This window comes from Eubalaena glacialis, chromosome 14 (assembly GCF_028564815.1).
Source record: "Eubalaena glacialis isolate mEubGla1 chromosome 14, mEubGla1.1.hap2.+ XY, whole genome shotgun sequence".
NCBI lineage: Eukaryota > Metazoa > Chordata > Mammalia > Artiodactyla > Balaenidae > Eubalaena > Eubalaena glacialis.
In genome coordinates this window covers 61,252,946-61,268,889 of record NC_083729.1, presented here as the reverse complement: position 1 = coordinate 61,268,889, position 15,944 = coordinate 61,252,946, and the positions used below count along the sequence as shown (strand labels likewise).

The following is a 15,944-nucleotide window of genomic DNA, read 5'->3' as shown; positions in this document are numbered from 1 at the left end:
TTGGGCATTTATTGATTTTTCTTTCCTTGATGTGGTGAATTATATTAATAGATTTCTGAATATTAAACTCTTTTTTTCATTCCTGAAATAAATCATTCATGGTTTTGATGCATTCTTTTAAAAATACTCTTCTGGGTTTGATTTGCTGGAATTTTATTAATTTTTGCATCCATAGTCACACATGATAAAAAGCAGTTCACTTTTTGCGCAGCCTTTGTTTAGTATTGGTATTAAGACTATAATTTCCTAAGATGAATCAGGGTGATCCCCACCCATTTCTTTGCCCTAATGGAGTTTAAATTAGATAGGAAGTCTCTGCTCTTTTAAGATTTATTATTCACTTGTAAAGCTATCCAGATATGGAATATTTGGATAATATGGAATATTTGGATAACATTTTTTTTCTGTTTCGTATAAAGTTCTTTAAAATTTTATTTTGCTGCTTCTTGAGTAAATTTTGGTCATATTTTATATAAAATAATCCATTTCATGTGGCTTTAAAAGATTATTAGCCTGATTTACAATATTATTTTTATTACTTAAACCTTCTACTGTGGATATGACATCCCATTCTCATTCCTGGTGCTGTGTATTCCCACTTCCTCTTTATTGGCCAATCCAGATGTTGGTTTCCTCATAGATCTTCTCACATAAGCCAATTCTTGGATTAACATATTGGTTCTACTAACTTTCTTGTTTTCTGATTTATTGATTTTGTTTTTATACTCATTAATTCTTTTCCATAACTTTTCTTTGGTTTATTTTGTTCTTTATGTTTTTCTACAATAGAATAAAATGGATTTGATTATTTTCATATTTAATTCAATAATAAAGACATTTAAGGCTATGAATTTTTTTCATAGTATAAATTTGGTCTTATCCCATAAATTTTGACATGTAGTATTTCCTTTATTGTTAATTTCTAGGTAGTTTGCAGTTGCTGTTTTGGTTTTATTTTTATTTTAAAATAAAATAAACATACTCCGAGAGTGTGTTTTCTCATTTCTGTGTTGGAATTTGTATTCTTTTAAAGATTTGTTGATAATGTCTAGTTTTATTGCATTATGTTTAGACAATGTAGCCTACTTAATGTCTGTGTTGGGGATTTATTGAGATTTTCTTTGTGCCCTAATAATATCATACTTAAATGATATATGGGTGTAGACGCTATCTCTGGGATATAGTATTTAATCTTCATCCTCATTTATTGTTTTTGATTTTATAAAAAATTAATGTCTCCCACTGTATTTGATTTCTGTTCATTTCTCTCTGTTTCTGATAGCTTTTGCTTTGAATATCTTGAAATGCTTTTCAAAGTATACATGTTTTTATAGCTATATCTTCATTATGGATTATGCCTTTAATCCATGTAAAATGACCTACAAAATGATCCTTTTTGTCCAAAAGAATATTGTTTTCCGTGGCTTCTACTTTGATCATGTTATGGCTCTATATATCTTTTTGTTTATATTTGCCTTGGCATACTTTTGATGGTCCCTTGATTTTTACCTGTTTTGTGTCACTTTATTGTAGTATTTGTTAGTTTTTGTAAATCTCCTATAGTATTGTCTTTGGCATCTGTTGCTGTAGCAGAGAAGTCTGAAACAGTCTATTATTGGTTCCTTTATAGGTAACCAATTTTTTTTTTCTAGGTGCTTGTGGATTTTCTCCCTTACCCTTGTATTTCAAGACTGTGTCAGGAAGCATATAATTGTAGGCTTTTCTTTTAATGGACTTTTCTCCCCTGAAATGCAGTAAGTTCTTTCAGTTTATATATATATAGGTCTTTTTTTCAATTCTGAATTTTTTTCTTCTATTATATCAACACTTATAACTTATATGCCAGGTCCTCTGGTCTTTGTCTCCCATATCTATCATATTCTTTCTCATCACTTTCATATCTCTGACCTTATACTCTTCCTTTTGAGAGAGAAATAGGGCTGACCAGCATTCCTATCACCTCACTGATCAGCAACTGCCAGGAAAACAGTTGGATGCCTGAAAATCTTGTTGGTGCACGGCAGGGTATATCTGAGTCAGGGAATGTGGAGAGGGAAACTTTCAAGTGTCCTGAGTTCAAGCCCGGAGAGGTTGTTCTTTGTCCAGCTCCATTTGCCTTAGAATTTTCTTTGCCTGGTTAGTTTTGGGTTTTTTTGGTTGTTTTGTTTTTGTTGTTGTTGTTTTTTCTAAATAGTGTGTCCTTCAGTCTTAGCTTTCAGGGGGTTTGGTGGATTTTCATCTTTTTCTGTGTTTTCTGAGGCACTTTGAAATAATGGCCCAGTTAGATTTTCACTTTAGTGAGCCTGGTCAGAGTAAGCGTTCTTTCTATGAAGACCCTGAGCACAGAGGACTGGGGACTCCTGTGGATCCCTCTGGTCTCTTCTGGGCCTGTGGGTGGGTAGTCCTCATGGGGAAGCTCCACAGGGTTGGGGAGGGGACTCTTTGATACAGGACACAGAGGACATGACAGACTGTGTGTTTTCAGTCCTATTCTGGCCTCCTGCCATCTCTGGGGCTCCATAGTTATTTCTAAGAGAAGGATTCAAAGGACTCTGGGTCTGAAGGCTCTCCCAACAACAGCCTCCCTCCTCTCCAGCTTTGCCTGGGGGCCTTATGCTTTGGATATGCCTCCCAGCTTGCTGCAAGGGGTGAAGCAAAGAGGTAAATACTTATCTGGGGAACTAGAGAGGAGGCAGGGATCCCAGATTGGTCAGCTTGAATTAGAAATCCTAGACTCTTGGGTTTCGTTGTTGCTCTTCTTGCCAGTTTAGCTGGGTCTTTGGACCACTTCTGTCCCTGTCAACTTCGTGTACTGGACACATGCACTGGAGGCGTACCACCGTTGGTGGGCACAGGCCCTTTGGGGGCATCTTCCTGACATGGGGTGTTCAAGGCTTGCTCTGCTTGCTTTATGCCCCCAGTCCACCCTCATATTTGCAGACCGTCTCGTCATTTCAACTAATGGCAAACCTGATAGAGGACATACATCACATGGTGTGACAGTGAGGTTTATAGAGATGGTGGAAGCTTCCAAAGAGCATTTTAATCCATTAACGGTTTTAGTGGGATGCTGGGAGAGACAGCATCAGGAGGCTCCCAGCCAGACATCATTTTAAGCCAGAACCCTTTCCTATTGATTCTTTTATTGTTTCCTAGACACTGATTAATTGGAGTTCTGGGGGTCAGATGCCCTCTTCTGCCTTCCTGAGGCATGCAGGCAGCGGTCATCGTGGTTAATGGGACAGACTGAGCATCAACTCCTAGACCCTCTGGGTGCCCTGACTATCAAATGCTCTAGGCTCATTTCCATATTACTTCCACATCCCTCTAAATTCCCCAAAAGAGCCATAACTAACCAAGGGACTGCATATCCAGAGGGGACCAGATGTGGCCCACCAAAGGCCTCCAGCCCCTCAGCCAACCACAGCCACACTGACTTCTGGAAGTTCATGACTTGTCAGAAAAACTTGAGGAATTTACTTCCTGGTTGACTTGGCTTTCTGTCTGCCCTGTTTCCAAATTAGAGAAAAAGTTATATTACATGGTATAGTTAAAACAATATGATAGGGGCTTCCCTGGTGGCGCAGTGGTTGAGAATCTGCCTGCTAATGCAGGGGACACGGGTTCGAGCCCTGGTCTGGGAAGATCCCACATGCCGCAGAGCAGCTAGGCCCATGAGCCACAATTACTGAGCCTGCGCATCTGGAGCCTGTGCTCCGCAACAAGAGAGGCCGCGATAGTGAGAGGCCCGCGCACCATGATGAAGAGTGGCCCCCGCTTGCCACAACTAGAGAAAGCCCTCGCACAGAAACGAAGACCCAACACAGCCATAAAAATAAATAAATTAATTTTAAAAAAAACAATATGATAATGATTAGTAACTTCCTCATTAAAACTGATAAAATATACTCATATTTCCACTCAGAAATTTATTTATGCTTTTATTCAATGTCCATCTCTAGGGTTTGTGGTCAGCTTGGCCTTCTGAGAAACTTTCATTCTGTGGCCTTGAGTCTGGCCATGATTTTTGACCCAAAGCAATGCCATTCTTCCCTGAAGGAGCAGAGGACCTTATTGGGCACAGCTATCCATTCTATGCATTTTCTCCTCTGGAGTCAGGGTCAAAGAATGTTGAATTCCCTGAAGTCTCGTGTGTGGTTGTAGTGCCAGTGAGAATTTGAGAGGACAGGGGCAGGGCAGGGGAGGGCAGACGGGAGCCTCTGACCCAAAAGCTGCCCTGTGCCCCTGCAGACTTCTCCATGATGACGCCCATCAATGACCTCCACACCGCCGACTCCTTGAACCTGGCCAAGGGGGAGCGGCTCATGCGGTGCAAGATCAGCAGTGTCTACCGCCTCCTGGACCTGTACGGCTGGGCCCAGCTGAGTGACACCTATGTCACGGTAAGGAGAGCCTCTGGGGGTGAGGTGGGGCAATGTGTGTGGCCCCCACCAAATCCAAAGGGAGAACTCCTGATCCTTGGCATGGCCATGGCACTGCTGGTGGCCTTTGGCCAAAATTCAATGAGCCCTTCCAAGGTTTCTAACCACTGTGGTTTCCTGAGACAGATAACCTGCCCAGTGGGCACTTCTCTGGATGAGGAGCCAGGAATTTCTGGATCCTATTTCTAGGGCTACCCTTGACCATTGGGAGATTCCTCTTGTAGTTCCATTTCCCCAGCTCCAAATAAAGCTGAGTCCTCTACATCTCTTATGGGTCAGGGAGAAGTAAGGGTTCTTGGGGGGAAGATTTGGGTGCAGTGGATTTAGGGAAAGAGGGGATTCAAGCAGTATGTCATTGGAAATGACCCCTCTCCCTCCTTGCCGCTGAGAACACGTGTCTTTCCTCCAGTTGAGAGTCAGCAAGGAGCAGGACCACTTCCTGATCAGCCCTAAGGGAGTTTCTTGCAACGAAGTCACAGCATCCAGCCTGGTGAGTACAGTCCGGCCTGTCACTACCCATTTCTTGCTGAAATGACAGTATTCTTTCTGCTCCTACGATGAGAGGTCATCTCCAAGGTAGCCACTGCCATCCTGTCCTTCTTGCAGTTTGCAATCTAGTGGGACAGAGAAGTCACATGGACACCAAAACAAACTGAGAGCGCAGAGCATGATGTGATCAAGAGACGAAATGGGAGGTGCAGGCTGCAAGCGCAGTGGGAGGGCGAGGGGAGAAGAGATGAGCCTGGAGGCCTCTGAGCCTGGGATTGGACAAAGGCTGGGAGTCGGGAAGCCTTCCAGCTGAGGGGATACATTAGAACAACAGCCAGTGCTTTGTCCCAAAGCAGTGCAAGACTCTTCTAGTGCCGGTGCCATGAGAGAGAGCTTCTGGGTCCCCTTTCTGTCCTCCTGCTCCTTTTAGGCGTGGTAGGAAGAAACTTCCAGAATCGGTTTCGATCAGGAAAGATTTCTGGGCGCGGGGGTGGGGGGAGAGGAGAGTAGTAGAGGGACTGGCTTAGAAACAGAAGAAGTTGAGTTCAGGTGCATTTTTGCATTTACACAAAGTTGTTTTTGTCTGTGCTTAGACATGATTAAGGAGTGGCTTTTGTCTTCTGTGTCACAGTCAAAAGTGGCCGTCTCTGGTGATGATGTTCTATGAGATTGTTAATGTTAGGCAGCGCCATGACTTAGCTGTGTGCCAGGTCAGCCACAGCCACCAGCAATTGTGTGTGTGTGTGTGTGTGCACGCGCGCCCGCCCGTGCGCGTGTGCGTGTGTTTTCACCATGACACGCACAACCCCTTGGAGTCAAAAGCAGATTGTAAGACCAGTGACTGCTCTCCATTTGTCCTTTAAGACCTAGCTTTCAGGTGACTGGTAAATGGGTGTTCATTATACTATCCTCTTTACCTTTGTGTATGATTAAAAATTTTTCAAAATAAAAAGTGGGAAAAAAAGGAAAAAGGCTCAGTTTAGATGGTACTCCCTTTAACAGGAGGAATTAAAGACTCCTCCTATCTGCTTCTAGAGAATTCTGTGAATGATTCTCCTCTTGCACCTTGGTACTCAAAGTGTGGTCCGTGGACCGGCAGCAGGGGTATCACTGGGATCTTGTTAGAAATGCAGGCTCTCAGGCCGAGTTCTTAGCCTACTGAATCCGAATCTGCATTTTGACAGGATCTCCAGGTGATTCTTTTTTTTTAATCAATTTTTAAAAATTGAAGTACAGTCGATTTACAATGTTGTATTAATTTCTGCTGTACAGCAAAGTGATTCAGTTATACATGTATATACATTTTTTAAAATATATTTTTTCCATTATGGTTTATCATAGGATATTGAATATAGTTCCCTGTGCTATACAGTAGGACCTTGTTGTTTATCCATTCTATATATAAAAGCTTACATCTGCTAACTCCAGCCTCCCACTCCGTCCCTCCCCCAACCCCTCCCCTCTTGACAACCACCCGTCTCTTCTCTATGTCCCTGATTCTGTTTCTGTTTCATAGATAGGTTCATTTGTGTCATATTTTAGATTCCACAGATAAGTGCTATCATATGATATTTGTCTTTCTCTTTCTGACTTGCTTCACTTAGTATGATAATCTCTAGTTGCATCCAGGTGATTAAAGTTTGAGAAACTCTGCTCTAGCATTTTTCAATGCTGAATTATAATCGCCTTTGTTTCCCAGTAGCCTGTGTGCTCACCCTGCAGGCAGGAATGGGGTCTCTTGCCCCCCACATAAAGCACATCCATTGCCCGCGGTATGGTGGAGAGTGGACACAGGTGGGTGGGCGTGTGCCTGGCCCACCTGCGGGGAGGGGAATGAGGGGCCTCTGCCTGCTAGTGGCCGGAAGTCTCTCTTCCCCCCGGCCCAGATCAAGGTGAACATCCTGGGAGAAGTGGTGGAGAAGGGCAGCAGCTGCTTCCCAGTGGACACCACGGGCTTCTGCCTGCACTCGGCCATCTACGCCGCCAGACCCGACGTGCGCTGTGTCATCCACCTGCATACTCCAGCCACGGCGGCGGTGAGTGTCAGCTCTTCAGCCAGCATTTCAGTCCCCGAGGCTGGCAGCAGACCCATGGCACCTGTCTCTCTGAGGGTCTCCCTGAAGAAAGACATAAGCCCCCAAGCTAGGAACAAACTCGCCATATAAAACAGTTCTGGAAAGATTCCCTGGAACTCAGAGCAAGGTGAGGAGGGGACACCCAACATGGGAACCTCCTCCTCTGCATTTTCTAACTATGGAAGTCTAGGTGAGGGGAGACAAGGTGAAGATGTGTAAAGTCTTCCCTGCTGCACCCCGCACCTGCTACATACGCAAACCGGCGCCACAGACCCAGGTGACGGCACCTTCCGAGTGTCTGGGGACTGGGAGAGAGCAGAGGGAAGACCCTCAAGGAGCAAGCTGTCCCCCAAGGGCCTCTGGGTATTTCTCCATGTCTACCTGAGATGCTGCGGTGCACCTGGAAAGACAGCAGACACCCAGTCTGGGTGTTCCCTCAACCCTCACCCCCAGGCCACATGCCTACAGGGGCAAAAAAGACCGGTCACTGGCCTGTGGTTTTCTCCGCAAATCACACTGGTGATTTTAGTCACTCAGACCTTCCAGAATTCGGACTAAGACTGCATGTTGTATTCGTGCCAAGTATCCATTTCTGCAGAGCCGGGGCTTACACGAGGGGCAAGATGAGTGAAGGGGGGCAAGCGGCTCTCCTAACCTCTCCACGCTCCTTGCTTTTAATAAAAGGCGGGGTTTGGGGCATGGCCGTTTCAGCCTGTGTTTTAACCCTGTTCTCTGGCACTTGCATTGCTCCGTTGCCAGTAAAATGGGGGCTTCTCAATGGGCCTCATGTTAGTGAAGAGTCGTGGCTATTGATGCACTGACCCAAGGCTGAGGGTCTCGCGCAACCCACCCCAGGGACCCTGGACCCTGCTTCAGCCCTGCCTGGTGCCAACTCCACCAGCCCTGCCTCTTCCCGGGTCCTAGGACAAGAGCCAGGCAGGGGTGGGCAGCAGCACGCCATCCCTCGAGCGTATTCTTTGCAGCAGTTTTAGAAGGTGATGTCTTGACATGGCAGCTGGGAAAAGTGTGATGAAAAGGCTTTAGGGGAAGCAGTGAGAAAGCAAGATCCTCGCCAAGGGGACGGGGTGCCTTTCTCCTGCGCTCGCTCCCTCCCCTGCCACGTCCCCAGACAGAACTTGACTGTGGGCTCTGGGGAGAGGGCGACTGTGACAGAGGGGTGAGGAGGGGGGTGGAGCTGCAGCGCTAAACATTCGTTCCATCGTCTCCCTAAAGGTGTCAGCCATGAAGTGGGGCCTCCTGCCTGTGTCCCACAACGCCCTGGTTGTGGGGGACATGGCCTATTATGACTTCAACGGCGAGATGGAGCAGGAAGCCGATCGGATCAACCTGCAGAAGTGCCTTGGACCCACCTGCAAGGTTCGGCTCAGCTGTTCTGGGAAGATGCTCTGGGTGGGATTGTCAAAAACCGACATCACAAAAGCGACAAATGTTCATTGGAGAATGTTTATAAGTTGCAGATAAACAACAATAACAACAAATGACATAAAAATCTTTCACCCTACCCTGCGATTTGGGTGCACACCCCCATAACTATTCATATAGATTTACAAAACTAGGATTATAAAATATATTCTCCCTTTTCCCCTTAGCGATATACAGTAAACACCCTTGTATGTTACTAAATACTTTCTAATCACTATTTTAAATTATACCTCATTGTATGAATGGCTGTGCCACTATTTACCTACACAGTCCTCTGTGGTTGGACACTGAAAAGTTTTTCCCACAAATTTTCTCTTAATATGAACAACTCTGTGATGAAAATTCTTTCAGCTACATCTTTGTATTTGCTTGGGATGATTTCCTTAGGATAAACTCCTAAGGATGCACATTTTAAAACTCTTACTTCATAGTACCAAATTGCCCTCTCCTCCGGCCATGACTAGTACTTGAGAATGCTGTTTCCCTACAGTCTCCCCAAACTTGACTGTTATCACTATTTTTTTTTTTTTGCAAACTTGATAGAGATAAACAGAATCTCATTATTATTGCTTGATTTAAGTCTGAAGGCCTCTTTTATAACAGCATGTAATTAGGGCTGTTGAGCTTAGAATGGGAAGTTTCATAGCCAAGCCTGGGTGGATGGGCGCTTGCCCCCTTCCTTGAAAGGCACTCACTCCCGGAGTCATTTTCCATCTGGGAGTCCCTGTCTTCCCATCTCTCACATACAGCAGAAATCCCTGCCACCCTCTCCTGCCATTCTCTGAAGCCTCATTAGCAGTGCCAGGAGAGGCGTGATGTTCACATTTGTGAAATGGTACAAAAATTTAAGAGATGGGGCGTTCACAAGAGATCTGCAAAATCCTGTGAGCAAAAGTCATGGTCTCTTTCCATCTCTCTGGCTCTTGAGACGAAAAAACTCCAGCTGTTTTCAGCAAGAGTGGATGTCATGATTAGGCCACTGGGCCTCAGCCCAGGTGCTGCAAGGACAGATCTGATACATGGGTCTGTGGCCCGGCTCCCAGGTGGGTGTCACCTAGGTATCTTTCAGAGAGTTCTCGAGGATAAAACCAACCAAGAGGAGTTTCCAACAGGGAGGGTGCACCTGGACCTTGGTATAAATTCATTTCTGTTTTTTCGCCCCTTTTAGATCTGCCTGCCCGTCTTGAGTTACAAACATCGCTCCATCAGGGACAGCCTGTGTTCTGGTTCTGACTCTGCCCCTAATTAGCTGGGAGACTTTCAATTTCTTTAGGTTTCTCTTTCCTCATTAGTAAAACTAGTGAGTTAGATTAGAAGGTCGCCGTGGCCTCTTTCATGGAACTGTAGGATCTTAGAGCTGCCAGGGCCTCACGGAATTCATGGAGAGGAAGCTGAGGGCCAGAAAACAGGGGACCCAACTCACCTGTGCCTGCAGAGACACCTCTCAGAGGGCCACCCCCTTGGGTTTGACTCACAAGTTGACTGAGTTACAGGGGGGCAAGTGATTGCTTTTGAGGTTGGACCCTTGTATTCAACAGCAAGTAATTTCATTCACTTTAACACAAACATTCGTTTTTCAGACTTCTAAGCTCTTCAGGGCCTAAAAACCCAGGCCTTGCCCAAAGAAATCCACCAAGCTATTCAGTCTCAGTTTTAAAAGGCACCTTCAATTTTTTAGGGTGGATGCTTTAAACGTTCGTTTGGGTGGATATTAAAACTCATGGGGGGGTGGGTAGCATTCGGTGTTTGTATAGGGAGAATGAGTAAGGAATTGGGGGAGGGGGGCGCGTGCTCCAGGATTGGTTATGAAATTGATCTGAATAAAATGAAAAATCTCTCCCTCTTAACTCAAGTTTGGAAGGCTTAAAGTTTTAATTGGCTGTCTGCTCCTGTGCAGATCCTGGTGCTGAGAAACCATGGAGTGGTTGCTCTGGGTGACACCGTGGAGGAGGCGTTTTATAAGATCTTCCACCTGCAGGCTGCGTGTGAGATACAGGTGAGCAAGTTCCTCTGGGGTGTGGGCCCAGGAGGGACCCTGACAGGGGCCTGGGGGCAAAGGTGGCAGCCCCATGGGCCGTGATTTAGGGAGACCTTTGAGTGGGGCCCTCTGAAAGCCTCACCCTATTTCTCTGCCTTGGCACCACCTGATTCTTCTAAAGTTTCGCATTTGGAATCAGTTTTGTAGCTTTAAAATTTTCTACCGCCATTGTCTAACAACCAGCACCCAACTCTTGGGGATCAGTGCTCAGGACGGGGAGCTGCCTGGGCTCATCAGTAGGACAGTGGGAGGAACTGTACTTCCCATGCTCCTGTATAACCTGGGGTGTACCTGTTACCTCTAGCTGTGCCCCACAGACACCACACAGGTAAGTCTTCTTTCCTTTCTTTGTTTGGAGAAGGGTAGTTTGCAAAGACCATGAATGTGGTCAAGTCCAGAAAGAGAAGTGGAAAGCAGGCCAAAGTAGTGTGTTGACATGGCAGGCCTGACCCCAGGGAAGCCCCAAGGTGATGTCCAGGGAGCCCATGGTGAAGTTCTCCTAACTGGTAAAGGATGAGATAGAGGGTGGGTGGGGAGTGTCAGTAGTCATGGGACCCCTAGAAGAGTTGTTGGAGAAGCAATAGGAAAACACACATCCTGTAGTTTTATCAGATAACCAGGTAGTATTGGATAAGCCAAGCATACGTTCCTTCCAGTGTGGCAAGCCGTCGGGTGAGTACGGGGGTCTTGCACGACTGACTGGGCTCCATCCTTCCCAGCCTGCGCTCTGTGCTCTTGGGTCAGGGACCTGCCCTCTGCAAGCCTCCATTTCCTCAACCTCAGACCTGGGTCTAGAGAGACCTTGTGAGGATGGCCTTTCAGACAAGGAGAAGTGTTGCTGATGGTATTTTTAGGACTCGGTTGACAGAGGGAGAGGCTAGCTGCTCCAGGGTGAGTCGGCTCTTTGCAGGGCCCTTCTGGTGTCCCATCTGCCCTCTCCTGGCTGGTCTGGGCAGAGCAGTGCCCCGAGGAAGACGGCCTGCCCCTCTCTTGGGCATTATGGGGGAAGAATGGGATAATCCCAGAAGCATCACTAGTGGAGGCTCTACAAGTGGGACCTTTCTCAATGGTTTTTGAAGGATATGTTGAGAGGACAGTGATGAAGAAATGTTAGAGGAGGTGGTGTGAGACCCTCCCGACTCCCCATCCCCCATCCAATAATGCTGGCCCTGAACTCTGACCCCTGAGTGTTGTTAGAACCTGGCAGAACCTCTGATATGCCTACTTTCCCTTCTCCACATCTGAAGAGTTCCCCATCTTTTTTCTGAAGAAGAGGCTTCCATGAGAAAATATCTCATGAAAAAGCCTTATCTCTTTGCAAAGATAGCACAGCCCTAAGAATGAATGGAGAGAGGTTCCCGGGTGTCCCCCCAACACAGTGAAGGATGCCTTCCCCAGGCTCCAGATCCCCAGAAATGGCCACTGCGCAATTTAAGCAAAGGGAGGATGGCCATCTAGCAGCTGGGGAGATGAAGGGCAGAGCTGCCACCCACTTTCCTGGACAGCTCCAGCTGCTTCTCTTGGCCCTGTCTGCTGTCACTTTCTTTTCAGTCAGGACTGGTTTGATGTAACCTTTTAAAAGTGCATCAGGCGATGGGGACAGATAACCCCAGGAAAGCGCCAGTGGATTTTTTTCAGCAAGTGGAGCAGGAAGGCTTCTAGAGGGTGAAATGAAGCTGGAAGTTGTGGAAAAAAAACAGGAGAGATTAGACCAAGAGTGTGGGTGGATTAAGGCTCGAAGAGCCCAGGTACAGCAGCCTGCAGATGCTGTTGGGACTGCAGTCCCTGGAAGGGTCATTTCTGGTCAAAGGACCAGCACCGAAATTGTTTCCATCATGACTAGTTTTCTCCCTCAGTGGCCTTGGCAGACAAGCAAATGTGTCCATGGTCATTTCACTGGTTCAAGACTAAGAGCATATTCCATTCTCCTGGGGACAGCGTTCTCTTTGCTCCCCATCAGTTTGGGGTTCCAGGAAACTGGGTCATCCTCTGCTGAGAGAGGCAGCTCCCTGCTCTGTTCACAGGCAGATGAGAAGAAGCTCAGGCAATTCTCCATCTGCTACCCATCGCCATGGAAACGGATGGGGGGAAGGGGGAGGTGAGAGGAGGCAGCTCTTGCAAGGGTGTGGGCAGTTTTCTCCTCCTCTATGAATGACCAGTCTCCAGGGGGTATTGCTTCTCAGCCTTTCATGGTAAAACCTCAGAATTTATTTATCATAAATGTTTCTATGGCACTCCGTATGCACCAGGTGCTATTCTAAGTGCTTTACAAATGTTACCTTAAATAATCCTCACGAGGTAGATACTATTTTCATTTTACAGACGAGAAAGCTGAGGCACAGGGAGGGTAAATAGCTGCTCAAAGTCACACAGCAAGTAGGTGGCAGAGCCAGGATCCAAACCCAGACAGCCTGGTACCCAAGTCCTATGTCCTAAACACTACATTGCCCTGCCTCTCAGGAAAGCAAGCGTCGGTGGGAAAGGTCAGCTGACAGGTTGGGACCTCTCCTCAGGGAGCTGGCACTTCAAGTCAGGGTTTCAGGGTCCCAGAGCTGGAGCCCTGCCTTGGCCGGGTAGGGGTCCAGGATGAACTTGGTAATTGATCAACCAGCTGGGGTTCACTACCTTTGAGAGTGCGTTTCCAGGCGCTCAGCCTCAGTGCCAGGTGTGAGGGACTTCAGAATTAGAAAACACGGTCAGCAGAGGGCAGAAGTGGGACCAGTGAATGAACATAATAAAAAGGTAGATTTCAACTCAGGGTAATCTATATCAACTCACTGTAACCCTTCTAACATTTGGACAACAGTATAATAGGCTGCCTTCCCAGGCATGGAGCTGACCACTTCTAGGGATACTAGACAAGGACTCATTTTTGGTGAGAGAATGGAATAAAAGGCCTCGAAGTCTCTATATTTGTAGGGTGTGGAGTCGTCTTTTTAAGATAAAAATGGAGGCTTCCGTAGGACACATGCCTTGGATGAAGAGGGCATGGAAATGCTTGTTCTTGCTTCTTCCTCTTCACAGAGTGATGGGGGTCACCTTGGAAAGGCTGCCTGGCTGACCTCTAGGAAGTCTCACAGGGGCCATGTGTTACACTGGTGAATTTAACACACTCTGGAGTATGTCCAGGATCCTCATGGGTTCATAGACCTGTGTTTGTCAGCAAGCTACATTGGATTCTTTTCATTTTCAGTAAAACAATAACTGGCACAAAAACTGGAACACTGAAAGTTTATATAATCAGAGCTGTTCCCCCATAACAAGCAGGTTTACATGGGATATCAAATATTAATCAGAATACTGGGGTCTTGATGTGCAGCATAAAACTCCAGCTTCACTACTTACAATACTTGGAAACCACCATCTCTCTCTGGACTTACCCAGGAAGCCAAACCATGACCAATTATATCTGAGTGGCAGATACAGGGAGTAAATAGAATGTGCTTTTAGATGAGCATGGAATTAGAAAATAAGATTAGTTGGATTCATGAATGTTTTTAGGATCGTTCTAAAATTGCCTGCTTTATGCACACACCACTTGCCCTAAAAGTCAGAGTCCGTTGCCTGTAGCCACCTGTATTGTCCCCTCTCCATGGAGCCGTGACAGTGGGACAAACGCTCTAAGTCTGCGGGTAAAAGCTTCCTAAGCCCTACACAGTGCCCGGCTGTGACTGTCAGCATTTCATGTGTGTCCTCTTTCTGGGCTTCCTTGACTGGCTAACCTTATCATGGAGGGTCTTCTGCCTTTAGACCTGTTAATTCAGCCCAACATGCAGCTACACTCATATTTCACTGGCCTAGAAGGCAGCTTATTTCTTTCAAGTGACTTTTTTTTTTTTTTAAGGGGAGATATTTCAGACACACAGAAAAGTGCAGAGAGTCATATAATAGACACCTGCTACCAACCAGATTTAACAAATATCAATGGCATTTTCCTCTGGAAGAAGTAAAATATTACAGACAAGAATTGAAGTCCCCTTTTCTCATCTTCCCTCCTTCCCCAGAAATAATCACAATTTGAGGTTGGTCTGTGTCCCAGGTACTTTTTCAGTACTCTGCATTGTTTTATTCTTAAGGTTTAACACTTGCTATGTCCCCCTAAGAACTGACATTAGGAAAGAAATACTAATACCTCTTTGCCTGGAAATGGGCACATGCCCTACAAGTTTGGAGGGGCTTTCCTCTGGGAGGAAAAAACCAACTACAGCTCAGTTTTCCAGACATTTCTGTTTCTAATCTTCCCCGATCTCCATTCTCTGTTACACCGAGGAGCACAGGTACACGCGCAGGGATGTGTGTGTACATGTGCACACACGTGTGTGTGTGAGCTGAGCGTTCTCTGCCCTTTGCGCAGGTGTCTGCTCTGTCCAGCGCGGGGGGCGTGGAGAACCTCATCCTGCTGGAGCAGGAGAAGCACCGGCCTCACGAGGTGGGCTCCGTGCAGTGGGCGGGGAGCACCTTCGGGCCCATGCAGAAGAGCCGGCTGGGGGAGCACGAGTTCGAGGCCCTCATGAGGATGCTGGACAATCTGGTGAGTCTCCTGCCGTTGTCCTCCCAGGCCAGTCCTTTGCGGCTTAGCTCCCCCAAAACCAGTCAGTATGAAGCATTCGGTGGGCGTGAGAACTGCCAGCGTCACAGTTAATTTGTTAAAGGCCCTTGATCGGCCACTTGACTTAGAATGTGTGGTCATTCTAATAGTAGTTGAGTATTCTCAAGTGGTGGCCTTTGCCACCGCTTTTCCAAGGGCTGTTGGAAAGGGCTGATGTTATTGTACCTGCAGGGTGCTCTTTAGAGAAGGGATAGGAAGCCCTTGGTTGTGATGAGAGGTGGTAATCCAGGAAAAATCAGGACCACAGAGCCTCTCTCATGCTGTGGCTTGGTTCACTCCTCTTTTGCAGTTAGTTCTGCCTTTCTTTCTAATCTCATGACTTTAACGCGGAAAACACATAATGCCATTAATTTCCCTGTTCCTGGTAAGCAGCATTATAACAATACCCTTTTGTAATGAATCAATCAATCAATCAGGTAGGGAGTTAACTGGTATATGTCCAGGAGTGGGCTTTAAAGGATCCAAAGAATTATAAGACATCCTTCCTTCTGGAGCTAACAATTTAATGGATGATATATGACGTAAATAGGAGACAATTCAAAAATAAGAGGAAAGCATATACAATGAGGAGCTAATTGCAGGAAGAGACTCTGACTTCTTAGATTGCTCAGAAAAGCGAAGATGAAACCTATCTCTGTGACATTTCTATATCATTTACCACCCCTCCCCCTCACTGCTACTACTTTGGACCCTCTCTTTGTTGTGTCTGGGTCATTGCAATAATCAATCCTTTTCTTCTGCCCCCAGTTCCTCCAAATCATTTCCACTTTAGTACCAGGCTGAGCATGAGGGTCACTTTATAATGGTGAAAGGTACACTCCACAATGGAAATACAACCCCTGTTAACA

At 46.4% G+C, this 15,944-nt stretch overlaps 1 protein-coding gene across 1 annotated transcript in view; it reads left to right on the top strand.

The window, feature by feature from the left end:
• ADD2 (adducin 2) overlaps positions 1–15,944 on the top strand; it is a 43,546-nt gene that overhangs the window by 10,589 nt on the left and 17,013 nt on the right. Inside the window, exons 4-9 of the mRNA XM_061168663.1 lie at positions 4,252–4,403; positions 4,852–4,932; positions 6,818–6,967; positions 8,240–8,383; positions 10,347–10,445; positions 14,842–15,018. Coding sequence (XP_061024646.1) covers positions 4,252–4,403; positions 4,852–4,932; positions 6,818–6,967; positions 8,240–8,383; positions 10,347–10,445; positions 14,842–15,018 — 803 coding nt within the window. The remainder of the gene's footprint in view (positions 1–4,251; positions 4,404–4,851; positions 4,933–6,817; positions 6,968–8,239; positions 8,384–10,346; positions 10,446–14,841; positions 15,019–15,944) is intronic.